The 24,273-nt window shown below is 37.2% G+C and overlaps 1 protein-coding gene across 2 annotated transcripts; it reads left to right on the top strand.

The window, feature by feature from the left end:
- The first annotated feature begins 1,279 nt into the window (after positions 1 to 1,279).
- LOC127646589 (signal transducer and activator of transcription 1-alpha/beta-like) lies at positions 1,280 to 22,662 on the top strand. 2 transcript variants are annotated; one of them, XM_052130344.1, is made up of 25 exons: positions 1,280 to 1,477; positions 6,405 to 6,536; positions 8,287 to 8,434; positions 8,536 to 8,631; positions 8,723 to 8,815; positions 8,895 to 8,982; positions 9,162 to 9,238; positions 9,725 to 9,876; positions 9,974 to 10,132; positions 10,229 to 10,318; positions 13,881 to 13,940; positions 14,047 to 14,067; positions 14,811 to 14,904; positions 15,166 to 15,213; positions 15,684 to 15,767; positions 15,852 to 15,950; positions 16,063 to 16,198; positions 16,746 to 16,798; positions 16,900 to 16,994; positions 17,080 to 17,219; positions 17,384 to 17,572; positions 18,834 to 18,891; positions 20,154 to 20,212; positions 21,442 to 21,474; positions 21,674 to 22,662. In XM_052130344.1, exons 2-25 carry the CDS (start codon positions 6,406 to 6,408, stop codon positions 22,042 to 22,044), a joined length of 2,574 nt encoding a protein of 857 aa, XP_051986304.1. In that variant the 5' UTR covers positions 1,280 to 1,477; position 6,405; the 3' UTR covers positions 22,045 to 22,662. The 2 variants fall into 2 exon arrangements, with proteins under 2 accessions (XP_051986304.1, XP_051986305.1); XM_052130345.1 differs by having other exon boundaries at positions 8,898 to 8,982.
- The last annotated feature ends 1,611 nt before the right edge of the window (positions 22,663 to 24,273 follow it).

The raw sequence follows: 24,273 nt of genomic DNA on the forward strand, positions 1-24,273 counted from the left end.
TTTTTTTTTTACAGGCTTAGTACCCAAACCCAATTAGACGGGAATACGTGCTTAAAGATTTTGATAAGGTTGAAATAAAAAAAATTAGGAAAAATGATTTGTCTTTTCCTCTCCCTCCTAAAGCTAAGGAGGTGAACTTCAAAATTTTAAATGAGATTTATCCTACTAAAGAATTTTTAAGATTGAAATTTAATTTTGATGTGAATATTTGTGTTTTTTGTGAAACAAATATTGAAAATCTAGAGCATGTCTTCTTTGATTGTGATCTGGTGCAACCCTTTTGGAGTGAGGTGCAGAAATGGTTAAGGTCTAGGAGGGTTGAACTCCCACCTCTCACGTGGAAGTTAATTAGGTTTGGTGTTTGTCTGGAAAACAAAGATTGTGATTTTGTTATTAATTTCTATGCTCAAACTATGGCTGAACAATTGAGGTTATATTCAGAGATTTGTTGATGTACTTGTTTGTTTGTGTTGTTGAAGGATAACAGTAGTTATTTGAGAAAATTGTTATGTATATTTTGATAAGTCACTTGTGATTTGTATCCTTTTTTTTTGGCAATAAAGATGACTTTATTAAGCTTTAAAAAAAAAATACTTCTTTGAATCACGAACTTCAGTAGAGTCTATAAACTGATTGGCCGTAAAATGAACCAATCACAAGACGTCTTATAGGGGGCACCTGGGGTGGCCAATCGAATCCCCGGCCACCACGTAGACCCGCCCCTGCCTCACAGCCTAGTTTTCATATACAAAATTGAAGTATGAAATATGGCGCTGCTGTGATTGTGAATAATGTCAATATGAAATCACTTCTGATGTATATAACATGTAGGCTACTTGTAACATCGTAAATAAATGTCATGTTTCAAAAATAGGCTATTCTGTGTTCATATTCTCTGTTATTGTTTATTTACTCGTGTTTTGTATGCATAGCGTGAAATCCTCAATAAAGTGTAGAGAAGAATATACTGTACCAATTATATCTCTCCTAGATTTATCTCAAATTCGAAATACATTCACAAAGAAATTGCATTTAAATTTCCGCGGTAGCCAACATCCCTACGTAACACCACTTTCGCTTCGTCATTTCTTGGAAAGCGAGAAGAGAATCATTGAGTTTCGTTTCTTATGATCTTCAAACAACACCCCTCTGCTAAGAAGGTAATGATTGACGGGTGCTTTAACCAATCGTGTGGACACGAGGTTCCACATGTGCCAATAAACGAACGCTCTCAGTATAGGTACCTAAATGGGTGGGATTAACCTGTTTGAAAGTGGGTGGGTAAAACTGCAGAGGGAAGTTTATTATTTAGCCGTCAATATACAGAGAATTGCGTTTATTTACTAATCAGCTGAGGGTCAGTTCACTGAACGCTGAAGCGCATACTCGTGTCTTGCCTGTAGCCTACGCCTGCTAAAAAAGACTCGCAAAAATAATATGATCAGGATCACTTCTTAAGTGCAGACGACTGTCGCAGGTAAGGTAATCATGAGTATGAATAGTTAATTTTCTTAGTAAAGTTTACTGTAACATGCGAATTATGCACACTGCATCACTATATATGCTGTTGAACTTTTGCAGTCATAATCACAAGTTGTCATGCGTTATCAGCACGATTGGAAGAGTAGAAAACGCAGTTCTTTAATAAGTTTTTCCACTGTTTGCAGAGGAGTGGTTTTATTGCAAGTGTGCAAGTGAGTGCGCGCGCTCGTGCGTCCGTGTGTTGCCTTTCTTCTGGAACCGCAGCGGGTCCTGCTCGCGCAGCTCTCGACGGCCAGATGTTCTTAAAATAGTTTTTGTTTTGTTCACATTTTGCATATGACAGCGAACATGAACTAGTTATTATCATACCTGGCAGGTAAATGCGAAGTTCAGCAAAGTACTTCACTGATGTTTCTTGCTGGATTAGCTGATATGGGCGCGTTCCGATCGAAAGTGATAATCCCTATGCCCTATTTACTCCACAGGACAGTAGGCACTCTTAAGGGTACATTGCGTTACTGTATGAGTGTACCCCTCGCTAAGAGGCATGTGGATGGGCCGTTCGTGAAAAGATTTTTACTGCTCAGACTCTGAGCAGGTGTTTAGTTACCCTTTAAAGGCGCAAAAATGCAGTTAGGAAAAGGCTCTCTGCACTGTCGTTTGGAGAAGAGTGCCACATCTTTGTGTTAAATGGCGGGTTGGTGCCATAAGCACATACCGCCACCTACTGCACACTGCCTCACACTGCCTTTTCACTGCAGTTCGCTTTTTTCTCGTCTTAATAGTCACTGTTAAGATAACCTTTTTACAACATATGTAATTGTATACTATATTATTTGTTGTGGATTTATTCAAATTTTCAGTTAGGTTTCCAAATGTCCAGGGTTCTTTCCAAAGTTTTTTGTTATTTGTTAATTTAAGGCTTGGTATCAGTATGGCATGTGGTGGTGGTGTAGTGGGCTAAAGCACGTAACTGTTAATTAGAAGGTCGCTGGATCGATCCCCACGGCCACCTTGAGCAAGGCACTTAACTCCATGTTGCTCCAGGGGAGTTGTCCCCAATAAGTTCACTGTTAGTCGCTTTGGATAAACTCGTCTGCCAAATGCATAAATGTAAATGTACTCCCGTTGTGCCAAACAAACATGTTTTGGGCTGTTGTGTGCATTAATGCAAAGGCATACCTGACACGTTTATATTAGTCTAAAGGCACAGCAGTAATGCTCACAATCTAAATCATACTGTAAACAATTTATTAATAAATGAAATGACACTTTTAGTTTTTCATGCAATTAAAATATTAAAGCAATTCAGGAACACAATTCTCAAGTTGTTTTGATGCATAGCCTACATAAAGAATATGGCATGCAACTGCCCCACACAAAAATAGTATTTTAATGTAAATTATATTAATCTAAATTAATAAACATAATACAATATCAAGGGAAATATTTTTCAGTTATGAGTTTCTTCATAATCATGCAGCCCTCATAACAACACAATTCTAGAACATTAAGTAACAACTTGATTTCACTGCATTCTATCCATTTAAATTTGTAAAATGGAAGTTTACTTAATCCATTTGAGTTGGGAATACATGCATACTTTGTGTGGCGTTAATGTAGCAACAATGAAATTGGACTGGGGGGTTTCCTTGCCAGTCCCATAAACTCACATTTTTTAATTTTTTTTGCAGTCCAACCAAAGATACTATGAAATACGGATGAGATTTTGAAGTGTAGACAACATCTTTGAAAGGGGTGTCCTTAAGGGGTGTCCTTCAGTAATAATCAGAATTAATGTTTCCTCCACTAATTAATGTACCACATTAGCCTATCTTTAAGCTGTTTACAGTTTGCAAGCTATGAAGCAACCTGCATTTTAATATGATGCATTCAAATAGTTTGATTTAGACCATGGCATGATTGTTGTTGCCAAATGGGCTGGTTTTTCTGTAACCGCTGAACTCCTGGAAATTTCACGGTCAACAGTCTCTAGTTTACTTAGAATGGTGCCAAAAACATCCAGTGAGCGGCAGTTCTGCAGACGGATATGCCTTGTTGATGAGAGAGGACAATGGAGAATGACCAGACTGGTTTGAACTGACAGAAAGACTACAGTAACTCAGATAACCAGTTTTTACAATTGTAGTGAGCAGAATAAAATCTCAGAATTCACAACACATCGAACCTTGAGGCGGATGGGCTACAGCAGTTGAAGACCACGTCGGGTTCCACTTCTGTCAGTCAAGAACAGAAATCTGAGGTGGCAGTGGGCACAGGCTCCCAAAAACATAGCCTGATCTGAAAAATCTCGATTTGAAGCACCTTCACCCTCAGCTTCTTTAGCAAGGCAGTGATCATCTTGGAGGTGTGTTTGGGGTTGTTATCATGCTGGAATACTGCCTTGCGGCCCAGTCTCCGAAAGGAGGGGATCAAGCTCTGCTCTATTATGTCACAGTACATGTTGGTATTCATGGTTCCCTCAATGAACTGTAGCTCCCCAGTGCTGGCAGCACTCATGCAGCCCCAGACCATGACACTCCCACCACCATGCTTGACTGTAGGCAAGACACACTTGTCTTTGTACTCCTCACCTGGTTGCCGCCACACACGCTTGACACCATCTGAACCAAATAAGTTTATCATGGTCTCATCAGACAACAGGACATGGTTCCAGTAATCCATGTCCTTAGTCTGCTTGTCTTCAGCAAACTGTTTGCGGGCTTTCTTGTGCATCATCTTTAGAAGAGACTTCCTTCTGGGATGACAGCCATGCAGACCAATTTGATGCAGTGTGCGGTGTATGGTCTGAGCACTGACAGGCTGACCCCCCCACCCCTTCAACCTCTGCAGCAATGCTGGCAGCACTCATACGTCTATTTCCCAAAGACAACTTTTGGATATGACGCTGACCACGTGCACTCAACTTCTTTGGTCGACCATGGTGAGGCCTGTTCTGAGTGAAACCTGTCCTGTTAAACCGCTGTATGGTCTTGGCCACCGTGCTGCGTCAGGGTCTAGGCAATCTTCTTATAGCCTAGGCCATCTTTATGTAGAGCAACAATTCTTTTTTTTTCAGATCCTAAGAGAGTTCTTTGCCATGAGGTGCAATGTTGGACTTCCAGTGACCAGTTTGAGGGAGTATGTTTAATACTTTTAAATTTAACACACCTCCTCCCCATTCACACCTGAGACCATGTAACACTAACGAGTCACATGATACAGGGGAGGGAAAATGGCCCAATTTGGACATTTTCACTTATTGGTGTACTCCATTTTGTGGCCAGCGGTTTAGACATTAATGTCTGTGTGTTGAGTTTTTTTGAGGGGACATCACATTTACACTGTTATACAAGCTGTACACTCACTACTTTACATTGTAGCAAAGTGTAATTTCTTCAGAGTTGTCACATGAAAAGGTATAAACAAGGAGATTAAACTGAGTAAACCTCAGTTACACCAGTTCTGTCTGGAGGAATGGGCCAAAATTCCAGCAACTTATTGTGAGAAGCATGTGGAAGACCACCCAAAATGTTTGACCCAAGTTAAACAATTTAAAGGCAATACTATCAAATACTAACCAATTGTATGTAAACTTCTGACCCACTGGGAATGTGATGAAAGAAATAAAAACTGAAATAAATAATTCTCTCTTCTATTATTCTGACATGTCACATTATTAAAATTAGTGTTGGGGAGTAATGAAATACATGTAATGGGAATACGTATTTAAAATACAAAATAAAAGTAACTGCTTTACGCTAAGCTAAAATGCTAATTCTAGCCATTTTATATGCACAAGTTACTAGGCACTGTAACACTTTTCCCCAGAAATAAATGGTTTAGTCCGACAAATTACGGAGCCAAACATCAAAAGTCTGTATTCCACACATTTAATGGCAGGTACACAGGCTGCACGCTCTTCTCATACATGAGAAAACCATTAGTGTCACAAAACATAAAAGGTCAGAGAGAGCAGCTCGGTCATCATCCTCCTGCACCTGCACACAGACGGATTAGTAACTCTCTAATCACACAGCACACACATATGCAAATGAGTTCGCATCTTAAAGGTACCCTCTATACTAATAGAATGCATGTCTTAATCATTACAGAATGATCATATTTTTAGAAAATAAGAAAATTCATGTTGGATCATAACTTCTTTTTTTCTAGTAAGACCTTTGATGTTAGGGCAAAAATTCTTAATAATAATTTTTGTATTATTGTAAATATCAAAAAATCCTTAAAACAAGATCAATTTGATATATCTTGTTTTAGAAACAACACTGCATAAGATATTTAGTTTTTCAGAGAATGTTATTTTAACATGTGAATTTTGTCTTACTGTACTGGCAGAGTTTTTATAGTCAAAACAAGTGAAAAAATCTGCAAGTGCTGAAGAAGTAATCCAAAGTATTTAGAGTATGTTACTGAGCTTGAGTAATAAGTGGAATACATTACAGAATACATGCTATAAAATGTAATTTGTAATGTGTTGTGGAATACATCTCAAAAGTAACCTTCACAACCCTGCTTAAAATAGTGATCCTGACTGACCTAAGACAGAAAATGTTTTCTACAATTAAAAGTCAGGAATTGTGAAAAACTGAGTTAAAATGTATTTGGCTAAGGTGCATGTAAACTTCTTCAACTGTATGCATGTTATGCATTTTGTTAGCTACATTGTTAGCTATGCATTTTAGGGTTAAAAGCACTGTCAAACACTTGAGCTCAGATATTCCAAGCCTTCTAAATAAGTCATGGTGGACAAAGCGTTGGCCCTGTCCATTTACCTCACATTGTGTTGCCGTTAACGCAATGTTGTAACCTTTTTTTGACCTGTGAAACAAGATGTTTCAAGTCCTCATCATTTGTTCATCAGGTGAATAACCTTTCATGAAATATGTTTTCATTTGTAGAATGACACAATGGGAAAGTTTGCAGCAGCTGGATACAGCGTATCGGCAGAAGGTTTTTGATTTGTACAGTAGAGATGTATTATCTATGGATGTTAGATATTATCTGGCACATTGGATCGAGGACCAGGACTGGTGAGTGTTGTACCTGTGTGATAATCTGTAAAACTTGCATTTCCATCTGAACACAGATTGCTTGTACAGCTCTTCATTACTGAATGTTATAAATAACCATAACTGAACATATATCACCCACACATGACCACACCAAGGAATATCAATAGCACCAGTGCCTTCTGCACTGCTACCTGAATGGGGAAACAACAATACAAAAATGTTTTTTTTTTTTTTACAAAACATTAGTTGTGAGCTTTCACTCGGTAATTGAATGTGATAAGATAAAAATGTACCTCAAAATAATGGCATGAAAAAACATCTAACTATTGTCTGCTGTCTGCACTCGTAAACAAGCATTCAGTGTGACTAGTGTTAGGACTTAATGACCGATTTAGGACTCAATGACTGTAATAACTGGTTCTTTTAATGAAAAGCACAAAAAGATTCACAAACTCACAAGTTATTGTTTTGAATCAGTCTTTCTGAATCCATCAGTGTGGTTAATGCTTTCAAATTTGATTCACTGAACTGCAAGAATTTATTGTAATCTATTTTAGTTTGTCTAAAATTGTATTGAAATAATTTAATCTGTTTTGTTTACTGAAGATTCATGAAACTTAAATCAGTACCGTTACTGAGTGGTTGTATGTAGGGATGTAACTGTGTCACGGTTTCACGGTATACACATTTTATATATGGTTAGCTAACCGTTGGCATTTTTTAATTCAGGTTATTACATTCACTGTATTACTTTGATTTTTTTTTTGATTTTTTTTTTCTGAAAGGCATGTAAAGGAATTAAAGTATTCATTGTAAATCTAATTTAAATTATAAGAGAATCTGCTATATTTACACAGCATCATATTAACTTGATCAAATTAATCTCTAACTTGCAATATTCTATTGTTTTACACAACCGTCATTTTAAGAGACACACATGTGAACAGCATGGCTGTTCAAACGCATGCAACACACATACAGTATGCTTACACTCAAACAGATGAAAACATCAGTCAGAGATGGTAGAAGCATTTTAAAGTGGCCATTTAGAAAATGTTGCCTATACAAAGTACTTTATGCAACCAGTTAATTAAATATTTTATCCATCATAACATTCGTTTTCTAACAAACTTTAAATTTCATCACACTCAGTCAGTGAACCGGATAATTAATGTGAAGCATAGAGGGTTCAAATATCAGAAATATCCACAGATAGCCGGTCTCAACAGGCAAACTGTTCTAATCACAGACTAAAAGCTATTTATTTGTATACAGCATAGCTATATAGCATAGATATCTGTATTTCCAGAGCTAATTTAATCTTCATTTTGAGCGAATGAATGGAAGTCGGGACTGGGGTGGCTGCTCCCGGGTCCTATTGCCTGCCGAATACAAATCTGTCAGTGGGACTTATACAGAGATGCGACTTATAAACAGCTATGACTCTATGAACAATGCAACCAGGTGCGACTTACATTCAGGTGTGACTTTATTTCCGGAAAATATGAATAAATATTAAACTAATAATTTTAGCAAAGCACCTTAATACCGTAACACCACCGTATTTTTTTGTGAAGGTTATCGTGCCTTGAGCATTTCTAATGTTCAAAATGTAGTTAAAGATACACATTAGCAGTTTTGTAATGAATTATATTTAAATTTGTACAGATATTTTGTATTTTCAGCTACCCTCCTGCAAAAAATGCAATCTGGAGGAAACAATTAGAACATTGTGTATAATGTGATGTTGCATTTGTGTTTTTTATAGGGAGCGTGCCTCTCGGGACTCTTCCCAAGCAGTGCTCTTGTATCAGGTGTTTCTGGAAAATCTCGATAACCAGTTCAGTCGTTTTGCGCATGAGAGAGAGTTTTTCCTTCTGCAACATAAATTCCGACAATACAAACAAAACTTTCAGGTCTGATCATTTCTCTCCCTTGCATCCCTGTTTTTTTTTTTTTTTTTCAAGTTAAATATATGACACCTATCTCATAATGGGTCGTGTTTCCTGGTTTCCAGAAGTATCAAGAGGAGCCCTGTATTCTAGCTACTAGTATTCACTGGTACTTAGTTAAGGAGAAAGAAATCCTAAATGAAGCAGAGCTTGCACAACAAGTCAGTAACTAAAAACTTCTTAATTATCACCCATCGTCTTCATTATCGCCATCATGCACATCTTCTGATTTGGTCTATCTCATTGGCTCAGGTAAAGATGTTGCAGGTTCAGCCAGCTGCAATGGAGTTGGAAAGCCAGAGACAATTAGAAAATAGTTTAAATGCTATCAAGACCAAAGTAGAGGTATGTTTTTGTGTGTATGAATTTATGTGTGTGTGTGCATGTGTGTTTTTTTTTCAAGATAATGATTCAGTTCTTGTAGCAGGTGATGGAACACAGCATAAGGTGTTTGGAGGAGCACCAGGATGAGATTGACTTCAAATTTCAGACACACCAGATGGAAGGTGGAGGTGTGGTATTACACTCTCCTTTTTTGTCCTTTCTGGTTCTCTATATCTACTGTCTCTTCTTGAATGATATCACATTTCTGTGAAGCAGGTGAAGTGGTAGATGATAAAAAGGATGTCTGTGTTTTATCCACTGGTAACTGATGTCAGAACTTTGTGTGCTTGTGTATGTATGTGATTAGTTTGCTCAGAAGAAGAGAAGAAGCAGCAAACAGAAGAGATTCAGAAGATGCTCAACGCACTCAATAGGTCTAGAAAGGTAGGTACATGTTCTGAGTATGTTATGTTCTGTAAGTGTGAAGATTATTCATTAATGTGGTGGGTGATGTGCTAAAGGCTTCAGGTTGGCAAACGGAAGGTTGCTGATTCAACCACCACCAGGAGCAGCCCATAAACCATTATTAATTATTTGCTCTTAAAGACACTTAAAGTCAATGTGAAATGATTTTTGCAACCCATTTTATTACTTTAATCTGAAATATTTCCAAGTGAAACTAAATATTCAGCAAGAAGAAAATGCAGGATGGGACTTTTATCCATCGGAAATTGATTGATCATGAGAAATTGGAGTTATATATCTCTTTGGTGTCAGGTGGTAGGAGGGGAGGGGTTGAAAATCAGGCACAATTAGAAGTTCACCAGAGCTAGTCATAAATATTCTAATCTGATGTTTCCAGTGTCTTCACCTCTCAGTTATGTCTTTGTCTTTGCCCTGTTTGCCCTTGCTCTTGTATCCTTGTCTCAGACCTTCCTGTCTTATATGTCGACTATGTTGGACTCTGCTGATTCTTTGTGCTCTGTACTCGTTGACGAGGAACTTGTGGACTGGAAGCGGAGACAGCAGAAGTCCTGCATTGGCGCTCCAGATGATACAAGTCTGGAACAATTAGAGAAAAGGTAACCCCAGGACAAGAATTTCTTTCAGTCGTAGTCAATTTGAACCCCATTTGAAACCGTTACTAAACTCTGTCTGTCTTTTTATGACTTTCGTCAGGTTTACTCTGATGGTGGACTGTGTTTTCCAGCTGCGGAAGTTCTTACAGAAGCTTGATGAGCTGGTAGGGAAGATGACCTACACAAATGACCCCATTCCAGTTCAAATGTCCCCTTTAAAGAATAGAGTGGACACTCTACTGACCCACCTGCTGAAGAGGTACCCAGGAACGCACACACAGCATATTCACTACTACTTTCTAAATATACATTCTATATATGTGTCTATGTATGTTTTATTATTAATGTTTTTCAGTGCATTCGTAGTGGAAACTCAGCCAACCATGCCAAAATGTCAAGGCCCACTGGTGTTGCGCACAAGTGCAAAGTTCTCAGTCAAAGTCAGGTCAGGCTCTAAAATTTATCAGATTCATACCTGTCACATTATATCAATGTTTATGAAACACTATCAATATCACAATTTAAAGGGATAGTTCACCCAAAAATGAAAATTCTTTCATGATTTACCATCATGCCATTCCAGATGTGTATGACTTTTTCATCTGCTGAACACAAACAAAGATTTTTAGAAGACAATTTTTAGATCTGTAGGTCCTCACAATTCAAGTAATCAATATTTAAGTCATTTTTTTTTTACTATAAAGTATTTTCCCTGCCCATTAAGTGGCAATACAAGAAGAATGTTCATTGAACAAAAGGAGAAGAATTTGAAAGTGGGGGATTGATCATAAAAAAGGACTTTAATATTGATCTGTTTTTAACCCACACCTATCATATCGCTTCTCAAGATTCAACAACTGGAGTCTTATATATTACTTTTTACTCTGCCTTTATATGCTTTTTGGACCTTCAACATTTTGGTACCCATTCACTTGTATGAACTTATAGAACTGAGATATTCATGGTTGGTAGCTCATTCCACCACAGAGGAATTGTGAAGTGGACATTGTGCCTCTTTTCAAAGGGACCACCAGGTGCCTCTCGTTCATTGACCACAGAGTGAGTGGAGACATAGACCTGGAGGAGTGAATTGAAGTTAGAGGGTATTGTGACATTTGTTTTCATGAAGGCCAGAGTCAATGCCTTGAATTTGATATGGGCAGCTACAGGTAGCCAGTGGAATGAAATCAGAAGGGGGCTACTGCTTTCTGGACCATCTGCAGCAACGTAATCGTGCTAGCTGGGAGGCTGGCTAACAGAGCGTTGAAGTTAAGCTGGTCATCAACCACTACTCCCTGGTTCCGTGCAGTCCTGGTTGACTGTAGTGTAAATGACTCAAGTTGAATGTTGAGGTTGTGGTCAACAGACACGTTGGCTGGGATCACGAGGAGCTCTGTTTTGGCAAGGTTGAGCTGAAGATGGCGTACCTTCATCCAGGCTGAGTTCTCCAAGAGGCAGGCAGAGATACAAGCTGAGATGGTTGAGTCGTCAGGCTGGCACGTTGGGTAAACATTCGTATCATTTGCTTAGCTGAGGTAGGAAAAGCAATGTGACTTGTATAGATCGAGAAGAGGAGGGGTCCAAGCACTGATCTCTGTAGAACACCTGTGATTAACTGGTGTGACTTAAAACACCTCTCAACTCCAGGTCACTGTGTCAAAAGCAGCAGATAGGTCAAGGAGGATGAGAGCAGATGATGAGAGCAGATGATTTGAAAGTTTGCTCTCACCAATAGCAGGGTTTCAGCTAATGACAAGAGGGCAGTCTCCATTCGGTGTCCTTTTTTTAAGCCAAACTTATGTCTGTTGAGTAGGTTGTTCTGTGAAAAAAAAAGGAGTCAACTAGTTTAATACAACACTTTTTAAGCCAGGAAAGGTAGGAGAGAGAACAATCTGTAGATATCATCTACTTTTTTGAGCAGTCGTGTTACTTGAGCCTGCTTGAATGTGTTGAGAAAGTTTCCAGATGTAAGAGATGTGTTGATGAAATGTGTGAGTGGGGGCACAATTGATGGAGAGGCAGCTTGTAGAAGATAGTAGAGTATAGGGTAAAGGGGACATGTGGCAGGACAGTTAGAAAGAAGTACTTTGTATACCTCAGTCTCAGAGAGAAGGGAAATAGAAAAACAGAGGATGGAATGTGAAAAGAGAGTAGTTGTGGCTGAGTGGTGTAGAGAACTGGCTGCAGATGCTTGCTACTTTGTCAGTAAAAAAATGTGCCAAAGTCATCAGGAGTCAGGCGGAAGAGAAGAGAAGAAAAAGTTGAAAACACTTTGGGGGAATCTGAAGTATTACTTGCTTACACATTTGACATTTTAATGCTTTTTTGTTTAAAATGTTTCAAAATTATAAAACTTTGTTTATTTCCAGGTTTAAATTAGAATATAGATTTACCTTTCAGGGTGGATATTGCGAAACATTAACTCATTAATTATTTGTATGTTCATTATAGTATGTTGTTCTCAACTGGTGGGTCGCGACCAAAAAATGAGTCACAGATATCTACTGATAGGGTCGCGAACAGCAGGATGAATAATGCTAAATGCAAATAAAATGAAACTAACAATATCACGTATAATTAGGATGGTAAAATAAAATTCAGTGATTGATTTGATTTATGGACATTTTGTTTACTTTTTGTATGACAAAAAATGTTGGTACCATTTGGGTCACTACTTGTGTCCAAAGTAAAATCTGGGTCCTGAAGCAAAACTGCTCTACATGACCCTACCAGTTTATTAGGCTTTCCATGAAATTTTACCCAAATCATTATCAAAGAACAAATATTATTTACTCTAGCCATTGCTGGGTAATATATTGTGTATATGTATCTTTCATTTAGCCTACAGAATGTATTTTCAATTACAAGTATGTTGTTTTGTGGTTTGACAGCTTGAAAGAAAGACCTATTCAAGGCTAAATACAGAGAAATTGCTAAATAAACAGCCATTTCTGATCATTCAGTTTGCACAGTTACACCAGTTTCATACACTAACCTGCAAAACTCATCAATGTCACGTTGTTCATTCTTGAAGAAGTACAACATCTTGGACTGCCATCTGTTGCGGCATTCAGCTCGACTGTCCCAACTTTTTTGAAGCGTGTTGCAATAATCTGATTTGAAATGACTGTACATTTTTTTAAAAACTATGAAATTCACTTGGTAAAACATCATATAATGTGTAGTTGTTGAGCTTTCAATATAGCAAAGGGTGATTATAATTTACAAATCACTCCTTTTTGTTTTTATTAGTATACTATTTTTCATACTGTCCCAACTTTTTCGGAATTGGGGTTTTAATTTAAATGTCAGCTATTTTTAATATATTGATGCAAAAAAATTCAAAAACGTATCGATAAAATAACATGCTGATCAGTAATCGATATATCGATATTTTATGACATCCCCTCAGTTTATCCATTCAAACATTAACTGATTAGGTATTTGTATATTTATAATACTTAAAGCAGACTTGTATAACTCATTTAGTGTGTTGTTCTGTACTTGACCCTAATAGTTATGAGGAACTAAGTACTCAAATATTTGTTCCTGCTAATGCCAGCACTTCATTTGTATGGTTGTATTTACATTATGTATTTACATTATGCACTTCCATTCTCATACATTTGCATGAGGTGGGTGGGATGACTCAGAACAAAAAATATAAAACAAATTCAGTAAAGAGACTATGCATTGCTAATCTCAAGATAAAACATGGGTTTACTCTTAAAAAACATGTGGCTAGAATACAAAATCTATGTTGTAAGTTATTAATGTATTCAGAAGTCATTTTTCAATTAACTTTTATTTCTATACATTTTTCCATGTGTGCTTGGAATATTCATCAGAAGTCTCTGTTTTAGTCCAACTTCTTTCCATCAGTGTTGTGAAAACAGAAAATATATTTGCAATCCTGATAATGAAAATTACCCAAACCTGAAATCACTTGTTTGTTTATACAGTACAGTTCTCTCTGTTTACTTATACCATCACTTTCCTCACTGCAGATTCTTGTATAAAGTTCCTGAGCTTAACCATGTTGTGAAGGTGACTGTCTCCATTGACAAGTAAGATTTATGTCTCACTTTCTTTCTTTGACTGTAATAGGATTATTGAGAATCATATATGAGGATAAGTTTACACTCTTACGCTCTCCTTCATCCATTGTTTCAGGGCTGCTCCTCAAGTAAAAGGGTCAGTGTCGCCATACACACCTACAGAACACACTTATTTGTCTTATTTAGCACACATTAAAATACTTTACTTTTGTTAAACATCACATCTGGGGTTTTAGAAATTACACAGACCAGAATCAAACAGTTATAATGTCAAACAGAATACATTCTTAAACTTCATAAAAACGTGTTAATCATATTTCATTAATCACATGCCTTAACACGTTAAATTTGAAATGTGTTAAAAAAATACACATTTTCATCAGCAAAAGGACAGTGTTTTAAGGAAATGCATTTATTATGTATTCACACTCTTGTGCTGTTGTTGTTTTTTCTGTGGAACACAAAATTAGAATTTAATAATCTTTACGCAGAATTTTTCCATTCAACAAAAGTTGTCATTTCACAAGTATTCCTTTAAACCATAAATATTGCCACAAGCTGCAGTATCCAGGATCCAAACTCAACCAAGAGAACAATTTCACCATGCAGTTGAGCAACATTACCGCCACCTCCAATTTAAAAAATAAATGCAGCAAAGTTTGCTCTAAAAACTCTTGCAAGCACAATTAGCACTTTTTGTGTGCTCTTTTTTTCACAGTAGCTTGTCAGGCTGTTTGACCACATCTCTTATGGTCCAATGTTTTGTATTGGATTAATTATTCAGCTTTAGAGAAGAAAGCAGAGCTTCAGTCCAAGCAGAATATGAAGGAATATGATGTGATAATATGAAGTAATTTTAGTAATGTGTGTTTGTGATAGGGTTCGGAAGTTTAATTTGCTGGGTACAACGAGCAAAGCCCTTAACATGGTTGAGAGTAAGAATGGGGGTATGGTTGCCGATTTCAGACATTTGGTGAGCTTTCAAGTGTGTCTTTGAATGTGCTGTTATTGTAACATTACGTCTTCATTATGTAATAAGAAATACTTATTGTACTTAAATAATCTGAGGACTATCAAAAGAGAAACCAGATGCATTTTATTGTTCAGTTGATATTAAGTGGTAGCACAACAGCATTATATATATTTGTTTACTTCTATATTGTATGTGTGAGAGGTCAGGATTATGATAAAGAGAGGGGGAAGAAACATTATTTGTGTGTGCATTTGTTCATAGACTTTGAAAGACCAGAAAGTTGGTGGTGGAGGAAAAGGAATCAATGAGGTGAGTTTTCTAACCTGTCCCTGGAGTTAATGCAGATTAATGTGTAAACGTGTTTGTGCATCCTTCAGCGCTGTATTTATTTTTATTTTCTGTGTAAATGTGCAAGACGGACGTATTTGACCATTGATCCGCATCTCAAATTTTTTTAGCATCTTGTGCACGAGCGCCACATTTTTAAGCGTTTTGTCAAGTTAAAACAACTTCAACTTTTAAAAATGTGTTTCGAGATACCTGCCTTCTGTTCTATTCGTTGAGCTGCATTTAGAATTGTTTAACTCAAGAACGTGTTTGGTCTGAACGGCCTTGTAAGAGTCACCCCTAAAAACAATTATTAGTATTGATTCCTAAGGCAAAACCGCTAAACCTTTCAACTTTTTCAGAGGCATTTGGTGCAACCATTTAGTCACAAAATGCGTTCTGCATTGTTTTGTTTATGTGTATGAGTGTATATCCTGTGACATGTTTTGCAGCTCTCATTGAGTGTGACTGAAGAACTACACAAAGTAAACTTTGAAGCACAGTTTGACTATCAAGGCCTCTCTGTCTCTTTGGAGGTGAGACATTCCTCATTCAAAACAGTTGAACATTCCAGAGACTTGACACTCAGATTTTATAATCATACTTCCCTTTTCTCTCAGACCTCTTCTCTTCCCATTGTGGTGATTTCGAATTTAAGTCAGCAGCAGAGTGCCTGGGCATCTGTTCTGTGGTTCAACATGCTCTGTTCAGATTCTAAGGTCAGAGAGCAGCAGTTATGCTTGCATTTTTGTGAATGAGTCACAGTAATAGTGCAACATAGAGCATGTTGTAATTCACATCTTAACAGTTCATTTTTGTGTGTGCATCTAGAACATACCATTTTTTGAGAGCTCTCCTGTTGCCACCTGGCCGCAGTTTGAGGAAATGCTGAGTTGTCAGTTTCTCTCCTGTGGAAAACGGGGTCTTGACAACGATCAGTTGGAGACCCTCGCCATCAAACTCTTTGGTAAGCACGCATCACACCTTTCGTTACTTAAATGAAAACATCCTCATATAACATTATCTTCCTTTTGGACATTACACACCCCTATATACATGATTTTATGCATTGCACTGATGCCACACGATTGGCTGATTTGATAATAGGTGTAGAGGTCTTCCTAATAAAGTGCTCAGTGAGTGTATATAAACACTATATGTCACTATATACATTTGCATTTTTTTCATTGCAAAGTACAGTATATTATCAGCATAAAAAGCTTGTTAACTTCAATGGAAGCAATGATTGTCCAAAGGAGTTATGATCAGAAATGTGCTTGTTTGATTAATAACCTAGAAATGAAAGTAATTTTAAAAGCTTTTTCATTTTACATCATAATGTTTACTGGTTTAAAATCTTTCAAAAATGTATTTCCAGGTTTAATTTTATTTTGAATCCCAGATTTTTTTGTGTGATCTTTGAACTCCACTGTATATAATATTTATCATGGTAAAAGCTAAAACGTAATCTCCTATTTGATATTAATGTGAACGTGTATTTATGTCTAAATCAGGTAAACAACAGCATTATGACAACTGTAAGATATCCTGGGCCAGATTCAGTAAGGTAAGAACAGCCAAAGACAAGGATCTTATAAAGCTCTTACTGAAATGTCTAAAATGAATGTGTAAGTGTTTATTGACATGTGCGTGTGTGTGTGGTTTTAGGATAATATCCCTGGTACAACCTTCACCCTGTGGGAGTGGCTGGATGGTATTCTCAACCTGGTTAAAATGTACCTGTCAGATCTGTGGTGTGATGGGTAAGGATACATAGAGATATAGATATATAGATAGATAGAAATCAAGCTGTAGATGTTTGTTCAACACAAGTATGTTTGTGTGCAGATCTATAATGGGTTTTGTGAGCAAAGGAATGGAGAAGAAATTATTGAAGAAGAAACAGAATGGCACTTTCTTGTTGCGTTTCAGCGAGAGTATCAGAGATGGTGGAATTACGTTTAGCTGGGTGCAGTATTCTAACGATGGTAAACCTATATTTATATATATATATATATATATATATATATACTGTCCAAAGGGATGCAGCTAATCTCATTTCAGTCTATGACCACATTTATCAAATACAATTCAGAATAAATGCACACATTGTCAACAACATTTCAACACACTTTTCTATGTTCTCTTTTAGGCAAACCGATTGTTCGAACAGTGCAGCCATTTACCAGTGCAGACCTGAAGCAGATTGCTTTGCCTGAGATTGTCTGCAATTATCAGATCATGAAAGCAGCAAATGTTCCAGTTAACCCACTGTGTTACCTTTACCCAAACACACCTAAAGACCAGGCGTTTGGCAAGTACATCAGAGAAAACACTGGCGGTGAGCAGGTGTATGTCTTGCAGATGTGTGTGCACTTGTGTGAGAGAGAAAGATACCTTGAGAGAAAAAGAAAAATGCAAAACTATGTAAAAAAAAAATTCAAAACGAATTGCAGTGAGGTGAATGTGTTTATGGTATGAGATTTGTCTCATAATTTAAATCTGAAGTTTGTAACTTTTTTTGATGTTAAAATACTTTCTCCTTTCCCAGTTTAATACAGTATGTAGAAGCAACTATTAGTAATTTATACGTACATTTTCTGAACAACTGTAAACATTATACCTGTGGCGCTGTAAGCACTGCTTTGTTTGTTGAAGTAGCCCGTCCAGCTCGACACAGCAACACTGACTCAACCAATGGCATGAGTTTGGGGTGGAACTATCTGTTTATTCAATCAATGCAAGTAGGGAGTATTCAGGAAAGCTATTTGAAAACAATGTTTATTTTCGCAGTTCAGTTTGTTGGCACTAGAAGCACAGAGATTATACACATAAGCTTTAAAGTAGTTAAGTTACAGTTAAACTACCCTTATGATAAAATAGTTTGCCTCACTTAAATTATCTAGAAAGCTTAAATATTAGTAGCTAATAAACGATTTAAAATATCTAAATACATCAATTTGATCAGTGCATGTGATTTTAGCTGTCTTTCGGAATATTTTTCCCATTAATGTTTTCCATGAAGCCATGAATAAAAAGACAAAGGTACTAGATTGTGTACTTTTTTTTTTGTCCCATTTTCTCCTCAATTTGTTACGCCCATTTCCCAATGCACTCTAGGTCCTTGTGGTGGCATAGTGACTCTCCTCAATCCAGGTGGCGGAGGACGAATCTCAGTTGCCTCCGTGTCTGAGACAGTCAATCCGCACATCTTATAACATGACATGTTGAGCATGTTACCACGGAGACCTAGTGCATGTGGATGCTCACACTATTCTCCGCGGCATCCACGCACAACTCACCACGTACCCCACTGAGAGCGAGAACCACATTATAGCGACCACGAAGAGATTAAACCAATGTGACTACCCACCCTAGTATCTGGGCCAATTGGTTGCTTAGGAAGCCTGACTGTATTCACTCAGCACGCCCTGGATTCGAACTTGCGACTCCAGGTGTGGTAGTCAGCATCTTTACTTGCTGAGCTACCCAGGCCCCCATTAGATTGTGTACTTTAACATCTTTCATGAGGAAATAAACTACAATCCCAAGAAGCCTTTTGTCTCATACATACGGTAAATGTGTTTGTTTGTTTGTTTCAGAGGAGAATCCTTACTTGATATACCTCAAAACCAAGTTGGTTTTTGTCTCAAAAAAAGAGTACGTATATTTTGTTTATTATAATTATTTTGGTTTATATTTCTGTGTTGTGTGCATGCATAATTATTTAAAAAATTGTGTAGTGTGTAGTTCCTTTTTTTAATCTGCAATTGATGATACTGACTGCTATCTAACTTTTGTGACTGTGCACACATGCCCTGGTGCTGGGGTTTAGTGCCATTTTTATTTTATGATATTTACAGTGGTGGAAGGTTACTAGGTATTTGTTCAGCACTGAAGAGCTGTGCATCATTCGTGCAATTCGTTCCTTGTTTCTTGTTGGAATGTTTTGGTACTTTAATAATTGTGTATGTTTTAGAGTAGATGTGGTCACAATATTTTATTTATTTTATTTTTCCTTTTAGGTGTTTTTGCTGTTGAGCTTTAATTACCGTGCTGATGATTAGCTATTGGACATGATAAAAGCCTCTCAGAAAAGTTGTTTTTAAATGTATCCACTTTAAAGCACAACCGCTACAGCCATACATATTCAGACAGATGCTTTAAGCTGTTGTGTCGTGTATTGCGCTGTTTTCTGACATGAGAGTATTGATTTAATAAGTCAATTTCATTATGCTCCATCTGGCTTTTTTTGATAGCAAGTACACTTATGTAAATGCTCCCGAAGAAAACTTGTTTGATTGGCATCAAGTGAACCAAAAACCAGCCTAATTATACAGAGCTTTATTAAGACCAACTAGTCATTTAAGCAACCCACTGTCTGGTTGAATTGGAAAATATGTAATTTTGCACATCCCTATTTTAGAGTTACTTTTGGTGATACTTTGTTACATGGTTAGTAACTGTAGTAAGTTTTAAAAATCTGAAAGTTTGTTCTTGTTGGGCTTTCCATAAAAAGTAATCTAATTTATATAATAGCCAGCATTATACTATAATATTTACTAATGACTTGTTACATGGTAGAGACCGAGTGGTTTTAAGCTAACTCGGGTCAGGTCAGATGGATGTCCAACACACATGCATGCGTATGCTGGCTTCATTCAGAGCTTAGATAGGTTGCTGGATGCGCAAGAAGATCAAGTTGTAAATCACTTTCTTTGGCTAGTGAAGACATGTTTTACCTGGATGTTGTAACGTTGTGACCTAAAGCTTTTCCTACATAGTTACTATATTGTCTGGAAAATTATGCCATGCATTTGATGTGAATATTCAGGAGTGAAAGAATATGCTGTAAAACCCTGGTATGAGTAGATTAACTGGTTTCCATAGTAAACTGAGTCCTCTGTGCTTGGTTGCTGCAGGAACGGATGTACAAGCATCAGAGAGGGGCCAGATTCTGACCTGTGTACTCAGTACAGAGGTGAGTCCAGCCTCCACGGCCCCTCAAAACCTAATCACCTCATCTCTATCCTGTCTCTCACTTGCTGGATGATCATTGTGGTGATACTGTACACCTTGGATTTCATAACGCATGACTTTCTGATAAATAGAGATCTATAAATAACTAATTAAAGCTTTTTCAGAGACCAGTTCAGGTGTCTATAAATAGCCAGGATCTTGATTAGACCCTCCATTTCTTACTCTTTCCCTCCCGAAGTGCTTTTGGTTTACAGTGCACAAAGGGAACTTCAGTTTGTGTGATGGACTTTGACTGGGGAGTGGGCATTTATACTTTTCTGTTTCAATAACACAAATGTAACCATTATTCTTAAGCGATTCCACACACTGAATATATGGAGTGGAGAGTGTCTATGGAGTGAATCGTTAGCGTTGCTCCCGGCGGTCAAAAATTCTAATTATTTCAACTGTGACTACCTTTTTGCTGTCCTTGCAAAGTGTCAGCCAATGATTACCAATTTACATATACACAAAGACTTTCTTAACAATGACAGGGCCAACTTTTCAGCAAAGTAACTTTCACGCACGTTTTTGTCTCACTACTGATGTCTTTTAAAGTACAAACCAACAAGAAACATTTAAAAACTCTATGAATATATATATATATATATATACACAATATTTTCTATCCATAAATATTTACCTTATTGTTTCCGAGCATTCAGACTCCAGAGACCTAATTTCTTTCATTTAAAGGGGTCATGAAATGCAATTTTTAAAATAATTGTATTATCTTCCCCGAGGTCCAAAATAAGGTTTGTAATGTTTTTTGTATCAAAATTTTTTGTAATATATGATAATTTTCCACCCTGTCATTGGCCCTCTGACTGAATTTTTGTCAAAAAGAACTAGATGTTTAAAGCTTGAAAGTGCTGGAAAAGTGCTTGAATTTCACTCTTAAAAACCTCTGCGAACCCTACTTGTAGGCGTTTATGCCCGACACGAGTCATGTGTAAGCCGCTTAATTCAAATGTAGCAATTTTTGTGTGCATGGAAGCTAGTAGACTTGAGTTAACTCTTGAGGTTACATGCCATTCACATGAACTTGCTTTCTTAAAGTGATAGTTCACCCATAAATAAAAATTCTCTCATTATATACTCTGCCTCAGTCACCATTCACTTTCCATACAATGAAGGTAAATGGTGACTGAGTCAGTCAGTCTCTAACATTCTGTTTTTTTCCCCCCACAGAAGAAAGTTATTTGGATTTGGAACCACTTGAGGGTGAGTAAATAATGAGAAATTTACATTTTGTGTAAACTTAACCTTTAAATTATATTAAAATGCATGTAATGCATCCTCAGTTATTAGAGTCCACCAAAGAAGGAATGTGTTAGAACTGCAAGAATTTGCTGTTGTTGTAATGGTGCACTAATTTTGTTTATAGTATCTCTTTCTTTAATTCTCTTTCATTTAAATAAAGAACCTCCTGCTTCTGAGGTGGAAAATGATGTCATGCTCTATGGGCCTGAGAATTCACCCATGCTGTCCAGCTCTACCATTGATGCTGACTTGCTTAACATCAATGTAGAGGATGATTCCAGTGATTTTTTACAAGCATTCACAGAAACCGTTTCCAGCGTTTCATCACCATGCTTCCAAGACACTTTTCCCGAGCCTTGTGTGAACGACCTCTTTCTGGAAGCATTCTCTCCATTGCAAGAGTTTCTAAGTGATCCAAACATTCTGAATGGAATGAACCCTTCTTTCCTGCAGGAGGAGCTAGAGCCCTCCATCCTTGATCATGGTCTTCTTGATTATGGTATCCCTATTAGCATTCCACTGACACCCTGATTTTGACCTTTTTTTAAACTCAAATCCATTACCTAATTGAACTCTTTGTCTCACAAACACATTTTCCTTCCTAAAGCTTTCATCTTGCAGACTTAAGTTGCATCATTGCAAGCTGTTTTCCGTAGATCTGGTTCAGTATTAGAGATGCAAAATGCTTATTACAGCTCAGAACTTCATTTGCAATATTAATTTCATGATTAAACCATCCATGTATATATCTGTCTTTCTGTTCATCCATGTATCTGTTACTGGGATCTATTCTCTGTTTTAATAGAAGAAAGCCTATGATCATGCGCATCCAAGTCAAAAAACAAAGCCTGCACTCTAGAATGAGGTCGTAAGCTGCTAGTAAATGTTTGTCCCGTGAAAAAGAAGATGAATGGAACGAGGGGACATGTTTTATTGAAAGTAATTCAAAATATATAATATAACACCTTTGTCTTTGGAGAATAGTACATGGACATTTTGAGTTATATTGAATGTGTTTGTGAAAATACAAACCCTTCTATTTGATCTAAGCATTGATTGGCATTTTTAAAAGTCAAAAGAGTAGTTTGTCCTCTTCTATTCTTAAAAAAACTGGAGAGATATTAATAAAGATATATAATTGAATTGTTAATGCTGTAAACTTTATTTAGTCCCTATTATTGTGTTCATAGACGCACCTTAATGTCAATCAGCCATTACTTCCCAGCTAATGTTTAAAGTTCTGTGGTCACGTGCATATATTTATGAATATAGAACAAATTCTCCAAGTAACCTGAAGAAGTTTAAACTTTTAAGATGTGTAAATTACATGAAAATGTCTTAACATTAGTGTTTTTGATATGTTTTTATACCCTGGTTTGGAACTTTAAAAGAGATACAGTTGTCTTGGTTGTTGACATGTAATGTCTTATGTAATTTATGGTCAGTCATATTTTACACCACTATGAGATGGCACAATGTAGAGTAGTGCCTGAATGTGTTTTTGAATATTTTGTTTGAGTCAGCTGGATTTATTCAGTGGCATTTATCTGGCCAGGCAGAACTTTTTACAGGGATGCAAACTACTACTCACCTTTCAGCAAAAGTCACCTTTTCTAAAACTAATTTGCCCAAATTGTTTTACAATTTTCTACATTTCTTTATTAAAATCACTTGAAAGGGTTAAGCATAACATTTAAAAAAGCTTTATATACAACAAACAGTTCAAGAGAAATTATGCACTCAATGAGCACTTTATTAGATACACCTGTGAACCTACTTATTCATGCGATTATGTAATCAGCCAATCATGTGGCTGCAGTGCAAAGCATAAAACCCTGCAGATACGGGTCAGGAGCTTCAGTTAATATTCACATCAACTAACAGAATGGGGACAAAATGTGACCGCAGTGATTTGACTGAGGCGTAATTGTTGGTGTCAGATCGGCTGGTTTGAGTATTTATGTAACTGCTGATCTCTAAGCAGTCTCACACACAATGGTCTCTAGAATTTACTCTGAATGGTGCCAAAAAAGGAGTATAGCAGAATAACAGCTCAGAATGAACAGCAAGTCAAACCTTGAGGTGGATGGGCTACAACAACAAAAGACCACGTCGAGTTCCACTTCTGTCAGCTAAGAACAGAAAGCTGAGGCTGCAATGGGCACAGGCTCCCCAAAACTGGACAGTTAAAGAACGTCAACAACACAGCCTGGTCTAATGAGTCTCGATTTCTGATGAGACACGCAGTTTGTAGGATCAGAATTTGGCGGCAACTGCATGAATCCATGGACCCAACCAGCCTTGTGTCAACAGTCCAGGGCTGCATTTCCAAAAAGCATCGTAAGCCTAAGTAGATTGCAGAAACCATTGGTGCCAATGGCCTCTATGATCAACTTAAGCTTAAGATGCTTTTGGGAAATGGTGTGGGGAATGTTTTCTTGGCACACTTTGGGCCCGTTAATACCAATCAATCATTGCTTGAATGACAGCCTATTTGAGTATAGTTGCTGACCATGTGCATCCTTTCTTAGCCTCAATTTACACATTTTCTAATGGCTACTAATAGCATGTTAATGCACTATATCATAAAGCAAAAGTCATCTCAAACTGGTTTCATGGACATGACAATTAGTTCACTGATCTTCAGTGGCCTTCCCAGTCACCGGATCTGAATCAAATAGAACACCTTTGGGATGTGGGAGATTTGCAGCATTAATATGCAGCTGACAAATTTGCAGAAAATGTATGATGCAATCATGT

This window comes from Xyrauchen texanus, chromosome 7, assembly GCF_025860055.1.
Source record: "Xyrauchen texanus isolate HMW12.3.18 chromosome 7, RBS_HiC_50CHRs, whole genome shotgun sequence".
Classification (NCBI taxonomy): Eukaryota; Metazoa; Chordata; class Actinopteri; order Cypriniformes; family Catostomidae; genus Xyrauchen; species Xyrauchen texanus.